We start from the raw sequence: 15,908 nt of genomic DNA on the forward strand, positions 1-15,908 counted from the left end.
ATGCATGGCTACCTGTACCAAAATAAAAAACTTAAAAACTGTTTGAAACAGAACCATGGTAACAAGAGTGAACATGAGTTTAACTTCTGGACAGCCGTGGTGGGGCCTGGGTCATCCTTTTCATTTGTTTTAGCTGGAACAAACATTTAGGGATGCTGGCTGCAATCATGTAACATGTAGAAATCACTACAATGGTAACAAGTCTATCAACATTTTAGTTTGGGACCATGACAAATCTCCAACAAGAATCCATTTACCACTGGACGTCTGCGCAACATATCGAGATGAATTCAGATTGTAATGTTTCACAAAACACTGGCTGATTATGTAAATGAGCTAAATTATACTGCCACAGGTGTCTCAACCTGAAGGGAGAGTGGAGGCACATTGCACTTCCCAATATTCCCTAGTGGTGATGAATTACAAATATGAAATAGGCCTAAGAAATGATTTGCCTACTTGCAATAATTGTGATGTATTAATTGTTTCATTATATCTTATATTGTTTCACTGAACTAGAACAGTTAACAATGAGTGAGTGGGTGTATTATAAACATAGTACTTCACTCATGGTGTTTAGGAGATAATCAAATGTTTATTTATCTCTCAATCCATTGGCAGAGAATGCCATAATAAGGCTTTATGGATAATTCAAATGTGGTCATAAAAAGTTCCTAAAGAGGAAGGGGGAAAGGGGATGGTGGAGAGGGTTTGAAAATATAAAAAAAGAGGGATAACGATCATCCTTAGGAGGACTCCTTTTTCTTCCCTCTGTCTTTTCTGTCATTCACTTTCTTGTCTGGTCTGTCCTGGTCCTTTCTCTTGATGAATGTCAAGAATCCTCTCTGAGCGATATGATATACAAATACAAAACCACACAATGACAACAACTTCAGACTTCATAACATGATGATCAACTCCTTTTGACCTGTTTTCAATGAAATTATGTCCATTTATTAATTGAAGTGCCTGTACTGTACTTTTTTTTTTTTTTGCTTTCTCCAGCTCTATGGTCATCATGCTGAGCTGACCTCTCATACTCTCTCTCTCCTTTTCACGCTCACATCCCTTCAGCTTCAGCAGCTGTATCAGCTCCATCATGTCTATATAGAAGATCTAGAGCTGCCAAGTCTTCACGCATTGGCCGTGAGACTCACGCATTTCAACCAGTTCTCACGCTCTCACGCCGCACCTCTATTTCTCACGGCGAGAAATAACAATTGTTTTACGGGACTTTTCTTTTTGAAATTCCTTGAAAGAAAGCTACCGGACATGAGTTTCGCGGCATCTTTCTGCACGCGCGTTAACTTGAGTCTGCAGTCGAAGCGGCAGGCGAGCGCTGATGGAAGAACCTGTGTTCACGCGAGCTGCAAGAACGTAGCAAGCAGGGTTGCCAGATTGGGCTACTTTTGGTTTTGATTGATTGATTGATTGAAAACTTTATTAGAAGATTTGCAGAAGTAGGTACATGAAAGTACATATTACATACAAGGTCAACTAACAGGATAAAAACCCAAGAAAGCCACTGGCTTATTTCAATTGGGGTCCTTGGTCACACTGGATGGGTGGATTTAGTCGTTACTAAACCCCTAGTTGTTACTAGCTAGTTTCAAACTAGTTGTTTACTAATTTCGGTTGCACCAATCTTAGCTAGTAAATACTCAGTTTTGGTAACTGTTTTTTGTTTCTCTACTGTAGTTTACTTGTAGTCATGGAAACCAGGAAGTGCGGAGCAAGAAGCAGCATTAAACAAAACACCACGTTAGATGGCCTAGGCGAAAGACTCTAAAGATAAAACAACTATGCCTCCTAGTGGCAGAAGAAGGACTCAAATAATACATGGAAACCGTTCCATTACAACATAACTACACATAATTAGATGATCAAACAAAACCTTTGCTTTTGAACAACAAGTAACGAAGTAGCTAATGTCTCCCATAGCAGTAGCCTACAGCAAACGAGAATAGTGAATCCAATCTACAAAGTATTTAGTGATCGTGAAACTGTTCTTTATTATATCGAGTGGGTACTTGAATTGCTTGTTGTGAAAAAACCCGAAAACCAGATATTGTTGACACTTGACACAATAACTTTCACTTTAATTTTCGAGTCTGCGAGTGGTTTACCCCTAGACTGGCTTGTCACCCCTTAAGGCTACGCTGCTGCTACAACATCAGGATCAGAGGCAGGGTGAGACTTTCAAAAGAAACCTTTTTAATGGCTTCTGTGTCGTTCTGTGTGCTTTAAACTGCCATGGGTTGCCTGCGATAGACAGTCAGACGCGTAGTGGCTACATACATCAGTGGCCAGTGTTTCTATACCTGTCGGATACTATAAACGGGAGCGTTGAGAGGTATGTATATGCAGGGCCGCTTTAAGGGGGGGCTAGCTGGGGCGGTGGCACAGGGCCTCGCGCTTTGGAGGGCCTCGCGTGAGGCAGGCAAAAAAATACGAATAATTATATATATATATATATTTTAAAAAATGTTTGGTATCCTGGCTGGCGAGGCCCTCCAAAGCGCCAGGCAAGGGAACATATTATTATTTTTGCCTTTAATACATTTCTAAATGTTCACACATGTGATAATCATAGTCAATCATATATCTAAAATCTAGCATACCTGTATAGACTGTGAGGACAGGGAGATTCTTAGCAACAGTCCTTATATAAAAAAAAGAGTAATTTCCCCCTATGACACCTTACGTGAAACGTGAATTTTGGGCGCGCGTTGACACTTGTTGTGCATAGTGACTGCTTAGTGCAACGTACAAAATGCAGAGGGAACGAGACCGAGGAAGAAAATGTTAATCGGGTGCTGAAAAAATAAATAAAAATAAAAGAAAGGAAGGCTTCAGGGCCTCGCTTAGAGGTTCGTTCGAAACATTTCTAAAAACAAGTGAGGCTCCCGTTAGCACCGAAGAAGCTAACGTTACTGTTAGCACTAGCAATGCTAGTAGTAGCACGGCACAGCCCCCCCTGAGAGGCAAAGATGATAGATCTCTAACTGTTTGTCCTTGGTCAGACACATCTCCTCGACCGTTTTCATCCTCCCCTCCATCTCCCTCCTCATCTTCCTCCACTTCTGTAAGAGGACCTGATGGCGGACATTAAGAGCGGCCATTTCCTCCACTTCAGAGTAAGCAGAATGGAGGAGTGTTTGGCAGACAGCGCTGATCTCTCTATCCTCTTTACCCTCGGTCATAGCTTTATTCTCAAAACCTTCTATTTCCTTTCTCCAGTCTTCCTGCTGAGCAGCGTAGAGGGTTTGGATGTCCTTCTGGCCCTTGGACAGCTCGTCCAGCTGGGTCTGTAGAGACTGTATGTTTGTTGTAGGGTGGCCTTCTCTTTTTTCCCTCCATCTTCATCTGCTCTGCTTCTCTGACCAATCTCTCTATCTCCTCCCTCTCCTCTCTCCACTTCTTCTCCTGTGAGGCACAGAGGCCCTGGAGGTCCGTCAGGGCTTTGACCATCTTTTCCAGTTTGGTCTTAGACCTCTCCGTGGTCTGAAGGAGATGGTTAATTTGTTTGTCCTTCTCTTTGAGCCGGAAGTCCGGAACATTTCCCTCACCTCTATGTCTCTCCATTTCCTGTTCTTCATTTCACTCCTCTCCACCCATGTCTCCTTTCTGCTTGCCTCCTTCTCAAGGGACTCGACTTTAAGCTGAAGAGAGAGAATGACATCGATGGCATCTCTCAATGGCATCTCTCCTTCCACTCTCTAAACCTTCTCTCTCCTTAGTCCACTTATTCTCCAGGGCCCTGATGTTTCTCTGCTGGATGTTTGGCTGGTGGTTGTCAAGGAGCTTGCGGAGAGAGGAGATTTTTTGGTCCTTTTCAGTCAGTACCATACCAGAGTCTGTCACCTCTCCATAGCTCCATATTTTTACTCATGTATTGTCTCTCCATTGTTTCTTTGTGGATAAATACTAGAAGAATAAATAAATGCTGATGAATCAATTGAAAAGTTGAGCGTTAAATCAAGGCTAGTGACGCAAAACTATTCTAGAATGTAATTATTGCGTTATAAAGGTCGAGGAAATGTTGCTTCCGTTGACACGACAACACCGTCCAGCATATCCCTGCAGTTCTAATGAAAAATAAGAAAAACTTAAATTTTTCTTTTTTTTGCCAATATTCTAAAATGACACGTCATGTTTTTACAAAATCTAAAATGATGTTTAATCACAATAAAGCGTCAATTTAGATCGTTTGAGTGTTTCAAATAGTTTTGCTCCCATATGTAATAAGATATGCATGTGTTATGCATCTGCACCATCCAAGGTTATTTGTTGGCTATTTATTGATTGGTCAAAATCTACTGTCTGGCAGTGACGCCATGTGAAATCATCATTAGTGGTAATTGTTATTGTTATTCAGGCTCGTATTGCTATTTCTACTTTATATATAATATATAATATTAGTAAGTAAATAAGTCATGTTTATTTATATAGCACATTTTACAACGATAAACAGCCGCCCAAAGTGCTTAACAGAAAACACTAGTAAAAGAGAAAACAGATAAAATACACTAAAAACAATAGATAAACAGCCGCCCAACGAAAAGTGCAGTGACGGGAGGCAGGCTCACCTCAGGTCAAAGGTCAGGGAGAAAATTATTGTTTTAGCTAATTTTTTAAAAGCCTCAATGCTCTGGGCGGATCTGACGTGGAGGGGGAGACTATTCCAGAGCCTAGGGGCTGCTTTAGAGAAGGCTCTATCCCCTCTTGTTTTGAGTCTGGTCCTAGGGACCTCCAGCAGCAGTTGGTCAGCTGACCTAAGGGCTCTGGATGGGGTATGGTGGCGCAATAGGTCAGCCAAGTATGGGGGTGCCTGCCCGTTAAGTGCTTTAAAAACAATCAAAAGTAATCTAAAATCGATATGGAAGCGGACAGGGAGCCAGTGGAGTGAAGCCAGGATTGGGGTTATGTGGTCAAGCTTCTTGGTACCGGTGAGTAGTCGAGCAGCAGCATATTGAACTAGCTGCAGCCGACGGAGACTGGTCGTTACTGTTATAATGTTCGTGACGCCATTTGATAATAAGGAGATCTTTCTTGGTCACGTGGCCGGAAATTATATATTGATGACTCAGAGAGAAGGTTGAATCGTAATCATTGTATTAGGCAGATCTGGGTTGCATTCTCTTGTACAGATGTTTCCAAGACAGCATGCTCTGTTAAGTCCAAGCTTCAAGCATGGCTACGACATGGCTGGTGCCGAGCCTGGCTGTGGCATAGAGATGCCAAGCAAAGTACTGATGTTTGTTACAGCTTATATACAGTTCTCAGAGAGGGAAATAGCTTTACCTCGTAACTTACAATAGTGACATTAGTTCCCATACATGGCTATTCTGTATTCATGCTGTTCTGTCTTGCTGCTGACCACTGCAGTGAGGCTCCTATGTCCTTTAGAGTTAAACTGGTCTCACTGTTACTTGATATGGTATGTGCCCGCTCCTAAAGAATGTTGTTTACTACTGAGAGTGGGCACACTTTAAGGTTAAACAATGAGTATAGCACTATTTGATAGGCACACAACAATTTGGCATAGTCACACAAAAACGCATCATATCAGCTCACTCTTTTTTTTCCCCATGATGTAAGATTAATTTGACTGGTAAATTATTTCTATTGAAAAACATGTGGTGTTCTTAATAAAGTCAATGACCACATCAGAAATACATTAGGCATCGGTTCCATCATACAAAGTACATTATATGTCAATATAACAATGTCTGGAAGTAGATCTTCAATCAAAGGAACGGCCTTGTGTTTCTGGTAACAAGGAGTGCTATTTGATTCTTTGATGGTCATCAGTCTTGCACGTGTTCTTGCCTCTGTTCACAGCGTTAATAGGTTTTATTAACTTAAGACAATTTAAGCATTATCATTACACTACACCCCTCCTTTTCTTGACTCAAGTCTATAAAATCTTAGGCTCTCCATCAATGGATTGTGGAATTAACCTGCTCAGAAACAGTTGGAAACAAAAATACAGATGTTAAGCATAAGTTTGTTAATTGGGTTATCTGGACTGTTGTTCCCGTCCCTTAGAATTCCTAGAAGAAAGTTTGTAAGTTCGTGCCATGAGTAGTGTGTGCATGGTATTGCAAACTTGCAAGTGTTTGTTCTCTCTTAAGAGTATACGAATTTGTATGTTGAATTCAGCTGTTTACTGCTGATGACACTGTTAGTTGCGTGCGTCAGTACAATTGAACAATTACGACTACATAAAAGTATGTGTAAGTCTCTCTTGTCATCATCATGTCTCTGTCTTAAATCATAAGAATTAACATTTCCATTGTTTGTCACATTGAAATGTCATTAGTTTGTCTCATTTCTCTTGTTTCATCCGGCAATAGCTTCCTTCAGCATCTGCAACATTCTTTCCCCACTTCTGCAATGGTTAATATAGACCAGATCTTAAACAGCATCTCGGTCTCTGAGTCCTTCGCTCAATGTCTCTTGATTTCCTTGATTCTGTCAGGAAATAGAATCGACAGGCATTGTCAGAATACATTCCAGGTCTTTCTTGCTGAATTGTGTTTTCTTCATCAGAAATGTCCTTCTTTGATGTTTCACAGTCTTAGAGTCTTAATGTGTATTTCTCTGTTCACTAAATCAATCAAAATGTTATATGTCTGCTGAATCAACACAGATTTGCATGATCATTTCAATATGAGACACATTTGTCTATTTGTTGTATGTTGTAGCTCTATGTGTGTGTGTGTGTGTGTGTGTGTGTGTGTTTGGTTACAGGAGCAGTCTCCGTTCTATTAATAGCCTAGGGTCAGAGTTTTAACACTCTCGCCCTGTTGTGAAGCTTGGTTCAGAAATATGGTTGTTATTCATTTCATTCTTAATGATAACATTCTGCATGCCATACATGTATGCTTCCCATGATGTTAATAGACATGCGGTTTTAGTAATCAATTATGTTGATTGAAACTTCTCTTAGAGTATTTTAAATATTTATGGCCAAATCTTTTCAAACTTAGTTTTCCTCAAAGTGCTGTGCTTTCAATCACGTATTTAAGGTCTTGTCCCTAACTTAATACACAATAGACTTCTGCTTTGTTCCTTACAAAGTTCAGAATCTCAATAAATCCTAACTCTCAGTGTTTTGACCAGTCACACCGTTTTTGACTATACAGCGCCTTCTATTCAAACTTATTTTAATGTACGGTAGTACTTTCCAATATCAATACATCTCCTTTTTGAAAACAATTAGATTCGTTCTAGAACAGCAATTCAGGTTAAGCAAATAATTACATTGTGCCTTACCTGTTTCGCTGAATCTAGCATCCTGTTCGTTAGAAGCCATTTGTTATAATGTTCGTGACGCCATTTGATAATAAGGAGATCTTTCTTGGTCACGTGGCCGGAAATTATATATTGATGACTCAGAGAGAAGGTTGAATCGTAATCATTGTATTAGGCAGATCTGGGTTGCATTCTCTTGTACAGATGTTTCCAAGACAGCATGCTCTGTTAAGTCCAAGCTTCAAGCATGGCTACGACATGGCTGGTGCCGAGCCTGGCTGTGGCATAGAGATGCCAAGCAAAGTACTGATGTTTGTTACAGCTTATATACAGTTCTCAGAGAGGGAAATAGCTTTACCTCGTAACTTACAATAGTGACATTAGTTCCCATACATGGCTATTCTGTATTCATGCTGTTCTGTCTTGCTGCTGACCACTGCAGTGAGGCTCCTATGTCCTTTAGAGTTAAACTGGTCTCACTGTTACTTGATATGGTATGTGCCCGCTCCTAAAGAATGTTGTTTACTACTGAGAGTGGGCACACTTTAAGGTTAAACAATGAGTATAGCACTATTTGATAGGCACACAACAATTTGGCATAGTCACACAAAAACGCATCATATCAGTTACCAACATACAATGAGTTGAACACACATATACACACACACACACACACACACACAGACACAGACATCAAGCCGGCTGGGTAAGTTAGATAGAATTTATTTATTGTTCACTCTGGGACTAGACCGGAGCAAGGCGGAGTGATATGCAGTAGAAAAAGGGCGTTGTGAGCCCAACAGTCATAGTGTAGTATCCATCCACAGGCACAAGAGTGTGGAAAATGTGTGTATGTGTGTGTGTGTGTGTGTGTGTGTGGGGGGGGGGGGGGGGACCATGTGTAGGACCGGACGGTAGAGTCACTCTGGCCCTATCTCTGTCTCTGCTCCGTGCTCCTCTGATACAGAGGACTCTATAAGGTCTCTGACCAATGAGCCATCGTCGTCTAGATGGACCGATGGGAGGTCTTCATTTAAGGTAACCAATGAGGTCTCGTCGTTGCTTGCAGTGATCGATGAGGAGTCGTTGTGATTGGACGATTTATGTGTTGTCATGGCAGCCGGCTGGGCTACTTCCTCTGGACTCATGTCCCAGTCCTGATCCGCAGGCTGAGGTAGACTGGTCAAGAGCTCCTACACAGACACAGACACAGACACACACAGACACACACACACACCAGCACCACAAAATGTTCATGAATCAGAGGTCGGTCACACACTGCCACAGGATGACATGGGTGCAGGTTGTCATATCATGTGGAGGAAAAGGGAAAGTGTGTGTGTGTGTGTGTACCTGCTGTTTCTCTTGGTCATTGTTCCTCACAGCATTGAGCAGGCTCTTGGTGAAGCTCTCCAGCTCGTAGTATCTCTGTTTTTGGTTCTCTAGCTCGCTCTCAAGGAACTGCACCTCCTCATGCTGAAACACACACGCACGCGCACGCACACACACACGCACACGCGCACACGCACACGCACACGCGCACACACACACACACACACACACACACACACACACACACACACACGTTATACTTACACAGCAGAATATGATCAGATATGATATCATTGTGTGTCTGGGGAAAACTCATGTTGCATGCACCTCATTGGAAAAGCCTGCAGCTCTGAGTCAGCCTCTTACTCCACATCCTTCTGGTTTGTTTGGAGAATGCAACACCTCCCCCCTCCCCAGGTTCATTACAATGCAAAGCAATTCTGCATGTTACTCAACTATCTACTGAGTTCAACCCACCCATCCATCCACCCACACCCACTCTCTCTCTCTCTCTCTCTCTCTCTCTCTCTCTCTCTCTCTCTCTCTCTCTCTCTCTCTCTCTCTCTCTCTCTCTCTCTCTCTCTCTCTCTCTCTCTCTCTCTCTCTCTCTCTCTCTCTCTCTCTCTCTCTCTCTCACACACACACACACACACACACACACACACACACACACACACACACACACACACACACAGTGTTTGTTGAAGCGTGCGGTTCAATTTGGGCAGGGGATTATAAGCACCCGTCAGTACTGAGCTCTAGGCATGACCGGCCAAGCAGCACTCTGCAAACTTTGTGTGTGTTTGGCTGCAGTAGCGTTGGTACCGGTGTGTGTGTGTGTGTGTGTGTGTGTGTGTGTGTGTGTGTGTTTCTAGTGTCGTGCCCTTCTCACCTTGAACTCCAGTAGGTTCTGCATATGCTCCATGTCTGACGCCATGATCTCAACGCCATCATCGTCATCATCATCTTCATCTTCATCAATAATCTCTATCTTCTATCAGGACACACGGATCACAAACGATTCATAATCAGTCACACAATTAATTTACAACATTGGAAATGTTTTAGGTTTGAACAATTTAGTGTTGTTATCAGATATAAATGATACATTGCAGACGTGCATGGATGTCAGTGTAGTGTGGTGCCTGCAGTACCACGTCATCAGCCAAGGGGGCAGCAGCGATCTCTTCAGTCACGTCCTCTCCCTCTCTCTGGTAAGAGTCACTGGTGCCATCTGGAGCAAGACAACACTAAGTCATTCCTTACTCGTTTATGCTACTGTGTGTGTGTGTGTGTGTGTGTGTGTGTGTGTGAGAGTGTGTGTGTAAGTGAGTGTGTAAGAGTGTCTGTGTGTGTATGTGTGTGCGTGCGTGTAAGTGAGTGAGTGTGTGTGTAAGTGAGTGTATATGTGTGTGTAAATGTGTCTATGTAAGTGAGTGTGTGTCTGTCTGTGTGTGTGTGTGTATGTTTCTGTGTGTTAGTGAGTGTGTGTGTGTGTGTGTGCGTGCCTCCTCCTCCCCTCACCCTCAGAGAGACAGAGGGACCCCCCGTCGTTCAGGTCGCCCCCCAGCTCGGGCGTCCTAAGCCCCTCCCCTTCTGGGCTGACTGCCGAGGGAGACCCGCCCCCCGGAGACGACGCCGTGGCGAACACAGCCGGCCCGCCCTTAGGAGGCGGGGTCTCGATGCCCATCAGGCGGAACTTCCTCCTCCGGTTACCTATCCACGTCTAGCCAATCAGAGAGGAGACGAGACACCTGTCAGTCACACCACAGGAGCGACTTCGGATTTAACCCTTCGGATGGACGGGTGCGAGGATAGGGAAAGAGGAAATGAGGATGGATGGACAAATTAAGGCTGCGTTTACACCGTGAAACAATTCCGATTTTTTGCTATGTAACATGTACGTGTAAGCAGTAAAAGAGCACACTGAATCGGATTCTCAGATCCGATTCAGGCCTCAATCATATGTGGAAATAAATCTGATACGAATCGGATATGTGTCATTTTGAGTGTGATCTAACCAGGCAGGTCGCATATAACTCTCAATTCCGATTTGCACGTCTTTGAAAATAAGACGGTCTTCGCATTTTGATGACGTTTGACGTGAGTTTCACTCACCTCAACAGTGAAGTCCTCTTTCTTCTCCGCCTTAAAATGTGCGCAATATTTCCTCTAAACATACTTCGGAAAGCATTGGCTTTATATTATAATATATATAAAAGGGATTATATAATTTTCTCTAATTGTCTCTTTTGCGTCCATTGCAAGTAGGGTTGCAAAATTCCTGTAAGTTTGGGAAACTTTTCCGATAATTTCCATATGGGCTTCAATACGGAAACATCGGAAATTATCGGAAAGTTTCCCAAACTTACAGGAATTTTGCAACCCTAATGGTAAGTGCTGGCTGTCTGTTTACTTTGGTTTTCGGTAACCAAAGCATGTACGCATGCGGGACGTTTCAAGTGTTACGAGTGTAAGCACAGGTATCGGATATGGATCATTTAAAAAAGTAGATATAGGTACTAAATCGGCCCTAGGCATTGCGACCTGCAGCGTAAATGCAGCCTGAAAGGATGGATGGAGAAGACAAGATGGAGGGGGCTGATTGACGTTACCTTGACGATCTCGGTGTCGACGCTGAGCTGGTTGGCGGCGGCGGTGATCTTCTCCCTGCAGACGGAGCCCAGGCTGGTCATCCCGCGGTCCCAGTATCGCTTCAGCTGCACCAGGTCCCCGTCGCTGAACTGAGTCCGGTCCTGCAGCTTTGACCGCAAACACCACAGACCAACAACCACGTCAAGACAACCACAACAGAGGACACCTAGAGGGGCGATGTTGGTGTGATGGTCAAGCGTTCACAGGGCTACAGGGGCTGGGGCCATGCAGGGAGGAGGAGACCTCGGGGTGGGGAGGGACTTACTGTTCTCTTCCTGGAGTTACTGATGAGCCAGGGAGCCGTGAGACTGATTGGAACCTACACACACACACACACACACACACACACGCACACAGACACACACACACACACACAGACACAGACACAGACACAGACACAGACACAGACACAGACACAGACACAGACACACACACACATACACATACACATACACATACACACACACACACACACACACACACAGACAGACACACAGACACACAGACAGACACACAGACACACACACACACACACACACACACACAGACACACACACACACACACACACACACACACACACACACACACACACACACACAGACAGGGAGAGCGAGAGGAGGAACAGTCAGCTACATACTGCTAGTTATAGTTAACAGACATACTGTGCCAGTTATAGTTATAGTACAGATATCTAATATCCTCACTGAGCTCAACGATGATGCTTATGATGATACGTTGAAAGTAGGGATGCACCGAAATGAAAATTCTTGTCCGAAGCCGAAACCGAGCTTAAGGAAACACTTGGCCGAATACCTCATGTGTAGCGGCAGTTTTTCATTTATTTCGCTAATTTTTGTACTATTGCATAAATTAACCAAATGTAGCTTTTTATTAATACTTGTATGCTTATACATGTAAAATGTAAAATGAGAATTATGTTTGAAATTAATATACTAGTATATACTGTATGTTACATATATTTTCCAAAAAGTTTGTGATGTCAGTCTCCAATCAAAATGTTCGGAGTTTTATTTTGAAAAAAGGAAATACATTTCAACATTGTTGAAAATCACATCACACACTCGCTAGTCAAGCCAAAATATTGCAATGCAATGGATTCGGTGAGTAATCCCCACTAATACCTAGTTAACTATAACACCACTTTACAGGTTTTTTAGGTACTTTACATTGAAAACGAAAACAGAAGTCGAAATGTCGAAATGTGCCTCTCGTTATCATTCAGAGAACAGATGCCAAACCGCCGACATGTTTACTCTAATTACGTGACTTGGCAGTAGGCAGTCATCACTCAATGCTCGTCTCATTCACAGAACAGCATGGGTTGCTTGCACTGTTTGATCGCGTCATCGGAAAAATAAACATCTTGCATTCGGTAAACATTCAGTCATTTCACACTGGATGGCCGAACAGTCATTGAATGTGGTTTTATTGCTATTTATTGGTTTTATTGCTATTTTCAGCCAAATAATTTCGGTGGCAGAACATTCGGTGACCCTGACTGAAGGTGCATCCCTGGTTAAAAGCAGGGACCCCCTGACTGAAGGTCCCTGCCCTCTCTACGTGGACCCTACCTGTGGGCTGGGAGCCCCTGTGTGTGAGGTCTGGAGTGCTGTGAGTGAGTAGCTGCCACGGAGTGCTGAGTTGCCCGGGTACGACTCTGGTCTGGAGCCGGCGCAGGGGTCCGTGTGTCCTCCCCTGGCCCCGGGGGGCGGGCTGAGGCTGGAAGACGTCTGCCCCCTCTGGGCGTCTCTGTGGGCCTGGGAGGCCATGTTGGCCAACTCCTCCTCCCTCCCCCACTCGTCCTCCTCGTCCCCCGTCTCCATGGCGATAGAGAAGCAGCCTACGGTAATGTCCGCGGGGCGGGGGGGCGTCAGCCTCTCCAGGCTCCTCTTAACAGAAGCGTGTCCTTGCCCTAGCCCCTCCCCCCCTCGGTCCGACAGGGTGAAGACCTGCTGGATGCAGAGCTTCTGTTCAGACTGGGGGTTAGGGTTAGGGTTAGGGTCGGGGGGGGAAACATGGGCCCTAGGAGGGGCGGGTGGAGGTTGGTGGGGGTTGGAGTGAGGCCTGGGCTGGGGCTGAGAGGGAGAGGGCCAGGGGCGAGGCTGGACCGGACCGTACTGTCTCGCCCAGCTACGTGGCACTCCCCCTGCCCCTGCCTCCCCAGGAGAGAAACCTGCCCTCCTGGACAAACTGTAGACGGGGGGGGCGGAGGAGGGAGAGGAGAGAGAGGAGGGCATGCGTTGGAGAGAGGACACGAGCCTGGAGTGGAGGGGGGAGGAAGAGCTGCTGGAGGTGTTCCTGCTCTGCGGGGGCTGGGGGTGGAGGAGGAGGGGGGTCCGGTGGGCGTGGGTGGGCAGCTCCGGCTCGGAGTGAGACGACGGAGGAGGGGGGGGCTTGGCTAAGGTCCGAGGGCGAGAGGCGGGGTTCAGAGAGTAGATCCCTGTCAGGATGACGTCGTTGTTGTTGTTGTTGACGTTGGCGTTCCCGCTGCCCAGGGGTGAGGAGGAGGAGGGCGAGGACGAGGAGGAAGACGAGGAGGGGAACGAAGAGGAGGGGGGCAGGAGGTGGGAGCCCCTGTGGATGCTACGAGCCGCGGCCATCTCGGCCGTCAGCATGGCCCCCGCCACCAGAGCCCCGCCCGCCAGGCCGTGATTGGACAGAGGCCCTCTGGGTAGCGTGTGATTGGACAGCGGGCCCCCCGGTAGGCCGTGGCTGATGAAGGACACGTCCCCGTTCCCGTCCACCTTGGCGGCCAGCTTACGTCTCTTGTTGCCGACCCACGTCTGTAGAAACGAGAAAACAGCGTTGTTCTGTCAACTTGTAAAAGCTTTTACAATGAGAGGATGAGCATAGAGTTATAACTGGGGGTGGTGGTGGTGGTGGTGGTGGGGGGGGCTGGGGCCGAAGAGTCTGTGTGAAATATCATTCAAGCCTCTTTGAAACTGTACTTAATGGGTGCTGGCCCTTTCTTATGTTATCTTTATGACAGACAGACAGACACGGCCGTACCCGAACCACACTAAAGTCCAGTTTGGTTTCCTGAGCACACTGCAGGATGAGCTGGAAGCAGCTCTTGCTCTGGTTGGTCATCCCGTTGTCATAGTAGCGCTCCAGGACCCGTTGCTGCTCGGCCGTGAACACGGAGCGCAGGTTCATCTGAGGGAAGAGTGTCGATGGTTCATTAAACACTAGCCAATCAACATTCAACACCCACCCGGCAAGGAATATCTGGGGACATGGATCTCATTAAAAATGAATTTGAATGAAGTTCCTCTGTTTCAAGTGTTCTGGAGTCAGTTTCGCCCTACCTATTAGGGATAGAACTTCAGGAAAGTCAGTATGACATATATGAAGGAGTGTGAAGTCAGTATGACATGTGAAGGAGTGGACCTACAAGGACAGTTAATTTAATTAACATTTTAATTTATTACATTTTGGATATAGCATGAAATTAAATGTATACGTATTCAAGTAAATTCAAATTGGAATTACAGAAATGTCATTCAACAGGACTCGCATAACCAGTATTGATTCTCAATTGCATGCCTGAAACAGTCTAATTGTACCTGTGAGCCGATTGGCTGATAATTAAGTGGCTGGCTAACACAGGTGTCACTCATTGTAAGGCACTGCATTTAGAGCAGGTGCTGCACTGTGTTTGAGGTGAGCCACAGTGTTTAGATTTTTTTGCACACTTTTATGCTGCCTTTTAAATAATGAAGTACTTTTTGAAGTCTCTTATTTTAGTTATTGAGTTTTTGGCCATTCTTTCAGTCAGATAATTCTAGATCTATCCCTATACCCAATATAGACACGTTATTTTTTCTGAGTGGGGCAATCTCACTCATATTTTTTATTTTTATTGAGAGATACAGTGAAGATTTAGACAGGAAGGATGGGTGAGAGAGAGAGGAGGGATGACATGCAGGATATGTCCCTGGCCGGAATCGAACCGGGGACCCTGCGGTTAACCCGCTACGCCACCTAAGCGCCCCCAATACAGACGTCTCCATCCCTGGGTACTCACGGTCTGCAGGCCGCGTTTCTCCTGCCACGCGTCCATACTGCCGCTGGAAGGGAAGGGAGCGTCCATTGTAAACAGCAGCAGAGGCCCCTCAGTCTTGAATCGTTGTGGTCTGGCTGGCTCCGGAACTCATGCTAGCTCACGGGGGGTCACCACGGCACAACGCTCAACACAAGAGTGGAGGTGTGGAGGAGGGCGGCGGCATGGTGTGTATGCCTGTGTCTCTCTCTGAGGGGCAGAGGGGGTCTGGAGAAGAGAGATGAGATGGAGAACAATGTGTTGTAAGAATCTACCCACTATAGTATTTCCCTCTGATTTGTCTTTTCTTGGGCAGGGGCCCAGAGGCTGCCATTACCAACATGTTCTAGGTAAGACAATAATTGAGGTTGTGGAAAAACAAGGTGTCATGTCCAATTCTACCCAGCCTAGGGCACGTCTTGTCAGAAAGGATTTGCTAGTCTTATTTTATGGACTTGTTTTTTCCTGTGCTATTGGCCTACCTACCAAACTAATGAGACTATCCAATATATAGAGGGCTTACATGGGATTACAGGTAGGCCTGCAATGTCTTTATGCACTGACTATAACAACCAGCCAGAGGGCTAGGCCGAGCTT

General features: G+C 45.2%; 1 protein-coding gene across 1 annotated transcript; it reads right to left on the reverse strand.

Moving 5' to 3' along the window:
- Window positions 1-8,013: 8,013 nt before the first annotated feature.
- hdx (highly divergent homeobox) lies at window positions 8,014-15,588 on the reverse strand. Its single transcript, XM_080526943.1, has 10 exons — window positions 15,297-15,588; window positions 14,279-14,425; window positions 12,841-14,052; window positions 11,513-11,566; window positions 11,208-11,354; window positions 10,117-10,318; window positions 9,747-9,826; window positions 9,485-9,586; window positions 8,614-8,736; window positions 8,014-8,453 (listed from the first exon to the last, which is right to left on the reverse strand). Exons 1-10 carry the CDS (start codon window positions 15,360-15,362, stop codon window positions 8,181-8,183), a joined length of 2,406 nt encoding a protein of 801 aa, XP_080383069.1. The 5' UTR covers window positions 15,363-15,588; the 3' UTR covers window positions 8,014-8,180.
- Window positions 15,589-15,908: the final 320 nt, after the last annotated feature.

This window comes from Nansenia antarctica, assembly GCF_963989245.1.
Source record: "Nansenia antarctica genome assembly, chromosome: 3".
NCBI classification, from domain to species: Eukaryota; Metazoa; Chordata; class Actinopteri; order Argentiniformes; family Microstomatidae; genus Nansenia; species Nansenia antarctica.

Excerpts from the sequence above, each read along its gene's own strand:
- hdx (XM_080526943.1), bottom strand. The coding sequence starts at position 15,362 with ATGGACGCTCCCTTCCCTTCCAGCGGCAGTATGGACGCGTGGCAGGAG. Across the intron at positions 9,587-9,746 it reads CCCCCTTGGCTGATGACGTG|AAGATAGAGATTATTGATGA; the intron begins GTACTGCAGGCA and ends GTGTCCTGATAG. Across the intron at positions 8,737-9,484 it reads AGAACCTACTGGAGTTCAAG|CATGAGGAGGTGCAGTTCCT; the intron begins GTGAGAAGGGCA and ends TGTGTGTTTCAG.